At 66.6% G+C, this 10,249-nt stretch overlaps 2 protein-coding genes across 2 annotated transcripts in view; one reads left to right on the top strand and one right to left on the bottom strand.

Annotated features, from left to right (window-relative positions):
• Nucleotides 1–7,664, top strand: part of PKP1 (plakophilin 1) — a gene marked incomplete at its 5' end in the record, with an annotated part of 32,151 nt that extends 24,487 nt beyond the window's left edge. Inside the window, 7 exons of the mRNA XM_080651026.1 lie at nt 283–438; nt 1,752–1,928; nt 2,138–2,291; nt 3,869–4,055; nt 4,707–4,791; nt 5,431–5,526; nt 6,124–7,664. Of these exons, the coding sequence (XP_080507152.1) occupies nt 283–438; nt 1,752–1,928; nt 2,138–2,291; nt 3,869–4,055; nt 4,707–4,791; nt 5,431–5,505 (834 nt within the window). The 3' untranslated portion in view covers nt 5,506–5,526; nt 6,124–7,664. The remainder of the gene's footprint in view (nt 1–282; nt 439–1,751; nt 1,929–2,137; nt 2,292–3,868; nt 4,056–4,706; nt 4,792–5,430; nt 5,527–6,123) is intronic.
• PHLDA3 (pleckstrin homology like domain family A member 3) overlaps nt 1–10,249 on the bottom strand; it is a 120,985-nt gene that overhangs the window by 59,321 nt on the left and 51,415 nt on the right. The window lies entirely within an intron of this gene.

The raw sequence follows: 10,249 nt of genomic DNA, 5'->3' as shown, positions 1-10,249 counted from the left end.
TTCAGCCCCATGTTACAGCCGGGGAGACTGAGCCGCCTCCGAGAGGCAGAGCTAGTCGCTCAGCGCGCACGGGCAGGGAACGAGGCACCGGGTTCAAACCCAGGTTCCGGGAAGGGCCCCGAGGGGTCTTGGCTGTGTGTGTGTGTGTGGAGGGGTGGGGGTGCCTGTGCTGGCACCTGAGCAGCCAGAGCGGGGGGACCGGCAGCGACCCCCCCACCCCGCAGCGAGCCCCGAGCCCGGGCGGCACCCACCGCGGCTCAGCCCACGCTCTCTCGCCCCCAGTCCGTGGAGAACTGCATGTGCGTCCTCCACAACCTCTCGTACCGCCTGGACGCCGAGGTGCCCACCCGCTATCGCCAGCTGGAATACAACGCCCGCAACACCTACACCGAGAAGTCCTCCACCGGCTGCTTCAGCAACAAGAGCGACAAGATGATGGTGGGCGGCCCGGGCCCCCCCCCCCGCACCCCCACCTGCCCCCCCATCCCCACCCCCCACCCCCCAGGCCCGGCCGCCCGCCCTCTCTGCCCGCGGGAGCCTGCCGCCCTCCGGGACCTGGGCAGGGGGCATCTCACAGTCTCCCCATCGTCCCCCGTAGCGCTGAGATTCGGGGTGACAAGGCTCTAACCCAGGGGTGGGCAAACTTTTTGACTCGAGGGCCACCATGGGTTCTTCAACTGGACCGGAGGGCTGGAACAAAAGCATGGATGGAGTGTGTGTGTGAACGAATATAAATTCAAAGTCAAGGAACGGAGGGGAGAGCAAGAGAACCGGATAGAACAGCCGGATCCGGCCCGCGGGCCGTAGTTTGCCCAAGGCTGCTCTAACCCCTCTCTGGCCTGGTCCCCGATGACTCAGAGTCTCCTGGGTTCCCCACAAGCAGAAGGTGCTGGGCCCCTGAGGGCAGGTTTACTCCACGGGGCAGGACTGTGGGCCCCGGCCCCCCGCCACCTGCCCCGGGGGGCCACGCTGACTCTCGGGGGGCAGGAAGCAGCGTGGCGCACGAGCCCCCACAGCAGCCGCCGCGTGGCCAGGTTCGGCCAGAGGCTGGTCACTGCCCGAGAGACGGGGTGCTTTCTGTCCTCAGACCTGACCCCGGGGACCACGGCAGGGCCCTCACTGTTTTTACATTTTTTAAAAAAAATTTATTTCAGAGACGCCGAAACCGGTTTGGCTCAGTGGATAGAGCGTCAGCCTGCAAACCGAAGGGTCCCAGGTTCGATTCTGGTCAAGGGCATGTACCTTGGTTGCAGGCACATCCCCAGCGGGGGGTGTGCAGGAGGCAGCTGATCGATGTTTCTCTCTCACCGATGTTTCTAACTCTCTATCCCTCTCCCTTCCTCTCTGTAAAAAATCAATAAAAATATAATTTAAAAAAATTTAAATTTATTTCAGAGAGGAAGGGAGGGGGAGAGAGAGAGAAACATCCACGATGACAGAGAATCACGGATGGGCTGCCTCCTGCACGCCCCCTACTGGGGCTCGATCCTGCAACCCGGGCGTGTACCCTTGACGGGGAATCAAACCGCGACCTCCTGGTTGCTAGGTCGACGCTCAGCCCCTGAGCCACGCCGGCCAGGCCTCCCTCCCTCCCTCTTTCTTGTGGCCCCGGTGAGGGAAGGGGCCCTGGGTGGGCGCCCAGGAGGGAACCAGGCCCTGAGGCGGCGGCGGGCGGGAGGGGCTGAGAGGCGGGCGGCGGGCTTGGGTGCGGTCCCTGGGGAGGCACCTGCTGACCCGCCCTTCGTCCTCAGAACAACAACTACGACTGCCCCCTCCCCGAGGAGGAGACCACCCCCAAGGGCAGCAGCTGGCTGTACCACTCGGACGCCATCCGCACCTACCTGAGCCTCATGGGCAAGAGCAAGAAGGACGCCACCCTGGAGGCCTGTGCGGGGGCCCTGCAGAACCTGACGGCCAGCAAGGGGCTGGTGAGGAGCTCCCCCCCCACCCCACCCCGCTCCCCCCGCCACCCCGGGCCTCAGCCCCCTGCAGGCTGCTCCCCGCTTCCCCCAGCCTGTCCTGAGCCCCGTGCAGGAGGGAAGAGCCAGGCCTCTCTGGGGGGGTCCCCCACCCCCTCGTCCTCAGCCCTGGGGCCCCCCGGGAGCTCAGGCCCGGCCTCACTGGGTCCTCTGTCCAGATGTCCAGCGGCATGAGCCAGCTGATCGGGCTCAAGGAGAAAGGGCTGCCGCAGATCGCGCGCCTGCTGCAGTCGGGCAACTCGGACGTGGTGCGCTCCGGCGCCTCCCTTCTCAGCAACATGTCCCGCCACCCGGCGCTGCACAGAGCGATGGGTGAGCACCGGCCCAGGCCGCCCACCTCTCCCCCCGCCCCCCCCCCCGCCACAGCCGGGCCACTCCCCCGCCCCCCACGCTCCAGGGCCACTGGAAGGTCACCTTCTACCCGCTTCCCGGGGCGAGCCTTCAGGAGGGACGCGCGGAGGTGGGAAGGCCCCGGTCACCTGGGAAGGACAGCAGGTGTGGGAGGTCCCACCGGGGCCCCCAGCCCCCTTGGGAGCGGGAACGGACACCCAGGCCCTCTCTCTCTCTCTCCCTTAGTACCCTAACCCCCAGGCCCTCAGTCCCCTGACTCCCAGCCCCTCCCTCCCTCGGTCGCCTGACCCCCAGGCCCCCTCTCTTCCTCAGTCCCCTGACCCCAGCCCCTCCCTTCCCTGACCCCCCCAGTCCCTCCCTCCCTCCGTCCCCTGACCCCCAGGCCCCCTCTCTTCCTTAGTACCCTAACCCCCAGGCCCTCAGTCCCCTGACCCCCAGGCCCCCTCTCTCCCTTAGTACCCTAGGCCCTCCGTCCCCTGACCCCCAGGCCCCCTCTCTCTCCCTTGGTACCCTAACCCCCAGGCCCTCGGTCACCTGACCCCCAGGCCCCCTCTCTCCCTTAGTACCCTAACCCCCAGGCCCTCCGTCCCCTGACCCCCAGGCCCCCTCTCTTCCTTAGTATCCTAACCCCCAGGCCCTTAGTCCCCTTACTCCCAGCCCCTCCCTCCCTCGGTCACCTGACCCCCAGGCCCCCTCTCTCCCTTAGTACCCTAACCCCTACCAGCCGAGGGCAAACTACGCCCGCAGGCAGGATCCGGCCCATTCGGCTGTTCTATCCGGCCCACGAAGCCGAAAGAGCGGAGGGTTCTCTTGCTCTCCCCTCCGCTCCTTTACTTTGAATTTATATTAGTTCACACAAACACTCCATCCATGCTTTGTTCCGGCCCTCCGGTCCAGTTTAAGAACCCATGGTGGCCCTCGACACAAAAAGTTTGCCCACCCCTGCCCTAGGCCCTCAGTTCCCTGACTCCCAGCCCCTCCCTCCCTCGGTCATCTGACCCCCCAGGCCCCCTCTCTCCCTCAGTACCCTAACCCCCAGCCCCTCCCTTCCCTGACCCCCCCAGCCTCTCCCTCCCTCAGTCCCCTGACCCCAGCCCCTCCCTCCCCTGACCCCCCCACCCCTCCCTCCCTCAGTCCCCTGACCCTCAGCCCCTCCCTCCCTCGGTCCCCTGACCCCCACCCCTCCCTCCCTCAGTCCCCTGACCCCCACCCCTCCCTCCCTCAGTCCCCTGACCCTCAGCCCCTCCCTCCCTCGGTCCCCTGACCCCCACCCCTCCCTCCCTCAGTCCCCTGACCCCCACCCCTCCCTCCTTCAGTCCCCTGACCCTCAGCCCCTCCCTCCCTCGGTCCCCTGACCCCCCACCCCTCCCTCCCTCGGTCCTCTGACCCTCCGCCCCTCCCTCCCTCGGTCCCCTGACCCCCACCCCTCCCTCCCTCAGTCACCTGACCCTCAGCCCCTCCCTCCCTCGGTCCCCTGACCCCCCAGCCCCTCCCTCCCTCGGTCCCCTGACCCCCCGCCCGCCCCCCTTCTCTCCCAGGGAACCAAGTGTTCCCCGAGGTGACCCGGCTGCTGACCAGCCACACGGGCAACACGAGCAACTCGGAGGACATCCTGTCCTCGGCCTGCTACACCGTGCGGAACCTGATGGCCTCGCAGCCGCACATGGCCAAGCAGTTCTTCTCCAGCAGCATGATTAACAACCTCATCAACCTGTGCCGCAGCAGGTGCGCAGGGGAGCCCCCCGCCCCGCCCCCCACCCCCGCCCCGCCCCCCAGCCTCGGAGCCCAGGGTCCAGCCGCCAGGCCCCAGGGCAGCACCTTCTCGGCCAGGGTCACCCGGGGACACGGCGTCCTCAGAGGGTCAGGCCAGCAGGAGGCAGGGCTGGGCAGGAGCCTTCTTTTTTTTTTTTCCCAAATATTTTTTTATTGAATTTCGAGAGGAATGAGAGGGAATCGTGAATCGGCTGCCTCCTGCACGCCCCCCACTGGGGATGGAGCCCACAACCCGGGCGTGTGCCCTGACCGGGCATCGAACCGTGACCTCCTGGTTCACAGGTCGAGGCTCAACCACTGAGCCACACCGGCCGGGCTGTGCGGGGAGCTTCATTCTCTCTCCTCCCAGGACAAGGGCCGGGGTGGGGACCCGAATGGGGTGGGGACCCGAATGGAGGGCCGCGGGGAGAACCCTGGGGCACCTCCAGGGGGCAGGGGTGTGGGGAGGAGTGACAGCCGGATGCCGAGGGCAGCTCTTCCCTGGTGCTCCCCCCCGGGTGGGCCCCCCTTGTCTCCAAGACCCAGAGGTGAGGGTGGGAGGGAGGGGGGCCTGACCTCGTGTCCCCCGGGGCCTCACCCACAATGCACTTCGTGCCTGCCCAGCGCCTCCCCCAAGGCCGCCGAGGCCGCCCGGCTGCTGCTGTCTGACATGTGGTCGAGCAAGGAACTGCAGAATGTCCTCCGACAGGTAAGGCCCCACGGCTGGCCGGGGGCTCCCGGGAGCCCTGGGTCTGATGGCCGGACTCTCCAGTGACCCCTGAGGTCACCGCTGGCCGGGGGCTCCCAGGAGCCCTGGGTCTGATGGCCGGACTCTCCAGTGACCCCTGAGGTCACCGCTGGCCAGGGGCTCCCGGGAGCCCTGGGTCTGATGGCCAGACTCTCCAGTGACCTCTGAGGTCACCGCTGGCCGGGGGCTCCCGGGAGCCCTGGGTCTGATGGCCGGACGCTCCAGTGACCTCTGAGGTCACCGCTGGCCGGGGGCTCCCGGGAGCCCTGGGTCTGATGGCCGGACGCTCCAGTGACCTCTGAGGTCACCGCTGGCCGGGCGGGTGGGTGGGGGAAGAGGTGGCTCGGAAAGAAGGGAGACGAAGGGTGATGGAGTGACGCCTGTGTGACGACAGGGGGTCGGGGCATCAATGCGGAGACCAAGGGAGTGGGTGGAGCAGGGCGGGGGGAGGGGGGCGGGGGGGGGTGTCCAGGGGATGAGACAGGAGTTCGGGGGTCTCAGAGGCCCCAGAGCCTCCGGATGGGGCAGGAGAGGAGGCGGGCGAGCAGGCCTGCAGGGGCGCAGGCACCGGGACCCACGCCCGCCGTCCCCCCTCTGCAGCAAGGCTTCGACAGGAACATGCTGGGAGCCTTAGGCGCGGCCAACAGCCTCCGGAACTTCACCTCCCGGTTCTGAGAGGGGCTGCCCGGCTCGCAGGTGAGACTCAGCTCTGTCCCCGGGTCAGGGGGGCCCTGGACCCCTGCGGCCCTGGCCAGTCTCAGGGCGAGGGGCTGGACCAAGCTCCCCAAGGACACAGAGCATCCTCACCTGGGTGCTCCTGCCCTCACTGGGGTGCCCCTAACCTCACCGGGGTGCCCCTGCTCTCACCGGGGTGCCCCTGCCCTCACTGGGGTGCCCCTGCCCTCATCGGAGTGCCCCTAACCTCACCGGGGTGCCCCTGCCCTCACTGGGGTGCCCCAGCCCTCACCGGGGTGCCCCTGCCCTCACCGGGGTGCCCCTGACCTCACCGGGGTGCCCCAGCCCTCACCGGGGTGCCCCTGACCTCACCGGGGTGCCCCAGCCCGCACCGAGTGCCCCAGCCCTATCTGGGGTGCCCCTGCCCTCACCGGGGTGCCCCTGCCCTTACCAGGGTGCCCCTGCCCGCACCGAGTGCCCCAGCCCTATCTGGGGTGCCCCTGCCCTCATCGGGGTGCCCCTGCCCTCACTGGGGTGCCCCTGCCCTCACCGGGGTGCCCCTGCCCTCATCGGGGTGCCCCAGCCCTCACCAGCTGCCACTGCCTCCTCCCTTTGCAGAAACGACACGACCCCGCGGAGGAGACCTCGGCCGGCCGGAGGGTTGTTCTGCCCACCTGTGCAGTATTTGGAAGAGTTCAAGCCACTGAGAGCAAAACCTGAAAACTGTGGCAGATGGAGAGATTTTCAGATTCTTTTTTCCCCTTGGCAATGGGGGCTGGGGAGGGGGGGGGGGCCTTTCCTGAGTTAAGTGTGCTTTTTCCCATGTCCATACTTCTTTTGCTGAGAAATGGTATATATATATATGTGTGTGTATATAACCTAAGTGTGTGTGCATGCGTGTGTGTGTGCACGCGTGTGTGTGCGTGCACATGTGTGTGTGTGCGTGAGTGCCTATGGGCTTGGCCTTGAACCGCAGGCGCCACACAGCGGTCGGATGCGGCTCAGAGGCGGGGAGGAGGCTCTCCTGTTGCTTACCCTGTGCTTTGTGGGTGCTGCCCCCAGGGTCCCCCCAGGGTCCTGCAGGGGGGGCCTCTCCCAGGGGCAGCCCTCCCCCCTCTGGAGGCAGCTTGGCAGGAAGGAGGTGGGCTGGGTGCTGAGGTCCGTGGGTCCCATGGGGCAGTCTGGTTGCAGAACCACGGACTGGGCTGGGCGGGGGCGGGGCCCGGGACGCAGGCAGGGACAGCCACACCTGGTTTGCTATGTGGGGTCTCTCCTAGGGGAGTGGGGCCCGGGGAGAGGCAGTCCCGTGTCCGTGGGCTCAGCCTATGAGTGTAATTCTCGTCTCCGGGGGGCAGGCAAGGCACCCACAGCCGGAGAAAGACGGGAACGCGGGGGCTGGGGGCCACGGGCGGACCAGGGAATGAGGGGCTGTTTGCCCTTCATCTGCCCTGTGGGGCGGGGCCAGGCTGGGCCCGGACAGGGGTCATTCGGAAACTCCCAGGAGGGTACGTCCCACCCCACTTGGGTGCCTGGGAGACTCGAGGGAGGGAGGGTGTGGGGTTTGGGACACACGGAGAAAGGGAGGAATAGACCAGCCGAGGGACTGTCCCCTCAGACCACGGCAAGGCCACGCCTCAGCCAGAGGCCCCACCATCCGCTGGGCCCCAGCCGGCCTGACTCCATTCCAATGGGACAGAAAGAGGCCCCGACCGGGGCACCTGCCAAGACCCCACTTCACATGCATTTCAGATGGGAAGCCGCAGGGCCTCCTGGGAAGAACTGGCTGTAAATAGGCCTCAGAGCGCTGTGGCCGGAGCCGATCACAGGTGGCCAGGGGCCCAGGTGGCCAGGGGCCCAGGTGTTCCAGCCCCCGTCCCCGCCCCGCTGGCCTTGGGGCCTCAGGCAAGAAGTCACTGGGGCCCATGTCCTTCTCTGGACCCTAACCCTCGGAGCCTGGCGCGGAGGTGGGACGGCTGGGGTGGCAGCAGCCAGGCGGTGGGAGGGGCGGGGGCGCTGGGAGCTGTCCGGCGCCCTCGTCCCCTGCTCCGTGTTGGTGTGAGAGCTCCGTGCTGGCCTGGCCGGGGCCCCGTCCGCCTGTGTGATAGGCTATGTATTTGCTTTTTTGAAATCAATAAATCGCTGGCATTTCTGTGATTTTTCCAAGCAGTGGATTATTGGGGGGGTGCTGTTGAGGAGCCTTCCAGGCCACCCCACTTTTCTGACCCCCGAGCAAGGCAAGGACCGAGAAGTGACCCTATAGGGACAGGGGTGCCACCACCCACACACCTGTTCCGTGCCCGGGGTACACAGGTCCCCCAGGAGGCTGGTATCACCCCAACCTTCCAGGCGACGGGGCGGGGCCCAGGGAGGGAGCAGTGTGCCCCGCGTCACACAGCCCGTGGCCGAGCAGGGCACCCGCGGGGAAAGAAGCTTCCGGGGTAGCAGGCACCCCAGTTCTTAAATGACACGGAGACCCAGAGACAGAAAGTGACCTGCGCAGGCCTGGCCGGTGTGGCTCCGTGGATAGAGCGTGGGCATGCGGACCCAAGGGTCCCAGGTTCGAATCCCGGCCAGGGCGCCTGCCCAGGTTTCCTGGCTCGATCCCCAGTGGGGGGCGTGCAGGAGGCAGCCGATCAGGGATTCTCTCTCATCATTAATGTTTCCATCTCTCTCTCCCTCTCCCTTCCTCTCTGAAATCAATAAAAATAAAAACATAAACATTTCTAATATCTTAAAAAATAAAAAGAAAGAAAGAAAAAACGCCGGCGAGTTCCCACTTTTCTGCAGCGAGAATTCTTAGCGGTCGCCCCGCCCCCAGGCTGACCCCGCCCCCTCGGGGCCCCTCTCCTCCCCGGTTCACACGCACCCTGCGCCCCGCCCCCTCACGGCCCCCTCTCCCTCCCCGGTTCACACGCACCCTGCGCCCCGCCCCCTCACGGCCCCCTCTACCTCCCCGGTTCACACGCACCCTGCGCCCCGCCCCCTCACGGCCCCCTCTCCCTCCCCGGTTCACGCGCACCCAGCGCCCCGCCCCCTCGCGGCCCCTCTCCCTCCCCGGTTCACGCGCACCCAGCGCCCCGCCCCCTCGCGGCCCCCTCTCCCTCCCCGGTTCACGCGCACCCAGCGCCCCGCCCCCTCGCGGCCCCTCTCCCTCCCCGGTTCACGCGCCCCCAGCGCCCCGCCCCCTCGCGGCCCCTCTCCTCCCCGGTTCGCGCGCACCCAGCGCCCCGCCCCCTCGCGGCCCCCTCTCCCTCCCCGGTTCACGCGCGCCCAGCGCCCCGCCCGAGAGCGGCCCCCTCTCCCTCCCCGGTTCACGCGCGCCCAGCGCCCCGCCCGAGAGCGGCATGTCCCCGGACGCGACCTGCCCGTCTAAGCCCGTGTCCTGCGCAGCTTCTCCGGCCGTGTGCCGGCCCCGCCTTGTCTGTCCCGGAGGCCGCTCACCGGGGCCCCCCTCCCCGGGACCTGGGAGTTCACCCCAGCCCCCCGAGGCCGAGACCCGCCTGACTTGCGAGGATGTCCATCTCGCCGCCGTGGAAGGTGGGGCTCCCACGGGCTGTGCTGTGCGCAGGGGACTCGGGTGGAGAATCCGCGAGTCCCACGTGGACCTGACCTGAGATGCTCCGGGTCTTCCTCCCTCTCGCCGACCCGGTCCAAGACCCGCCCCCCGACCCCGTCCAAGACCCCCCCATCCCGTCCAAGACCCGCCCACCGACCCCGTCCAAGACCCCCCCATCCTGTCCAAGACCCGCCCCCCCATCCCGTCCAAGACCCGCCCATCCCAAGACCCGCCCCCCGACCCCGTCCAAGACCCCCCCATCCCGTCCAAGACCCGCCCACCGAGGGGAATGCCCTGCTCCTCCGTGCTCTCAGAGAGTGGGGGAAAGGGGCCCGGGGTCTGTGGATGAACAGGCGGGGGGTCCCGCCCCAAGAAGCACCGGGTCTGGCCCGCGAGAAGGTGAGAACGAGGCCTGTGTTAATTAGCAAGTTTTATTTTTTTACTTTAAAATATATATATATATATTTATTGATTTCAGAGATGAAGGGAGAGGAAGAGAGAGAAACATCCATGATGAGAGAGAATCATGGATCGGCTGCCTCCTGCACGCCCCCTACTGGGGGTCGAGCCTGCAACCCCGGGCAGGTGCCCTGATCGGGAATCGAACCCGGGACTCCCCAGGCCAAGGCTCTGTTCGCTGAGCCAAACCAGCGAGGGCTCAATGTCTTTTAAAATGTGCTTTTCCTTGTTTCTGTCAGATACCAATTTGATTTGGTAGAAAGTGTATCCAGCAAATTAAAACAAAAAAAAACAACAACGCGTAATCAGAACAATCAGAACCCTACACTATGACCTCAGAGGTCACCTCCCCTCCCTTGCTTAGCTTGGTTTACTTGTGTATGAAATGGGTTCTATCTGCAGGCCCGGACTCGGCTGTAGTTAGAGAATGTTTGTAAGGTACTCAGCACAGCGCCAGCACACAGTAGGGCAAGGGCGCACAGTAGGGCTAGTTGGTGGCAGATATGGGGCCGGAGGGGGTCCCTGTGTCAAGTTCAGGGGGAAGAACTCTTCTTGTCCTTGACCCCCCAGGAGCAACCAAGTGACCTCCTGCCTCGAGCGTCCCCATGGCCGGCTCCTCTGGGGAACTGGCAGGGGAGGGGTGGGTGGGACAGGACAGGGGTGAGGCCGCTTATACTCAGCAGGTCTCTCTGATCCCCATCAGTCAGTACGGCAGGCGTCAGCACAATC

Source organism: Plecotus auritus (assembly GCF_963455305.1).
Source record: "Plecotus auritus genome assembly, chromosome: 14".
In the NCBI taxonomy this organism is placed as follows: Eukaryota; Metazoa; Chordata; class Mammalia; order Chiroptera; family Vespertilionidae; genus Plecotus; species Plecotus auritus.
This window is presented reverse-complemented; position numbering and strand designations above follow the sequence as displayed.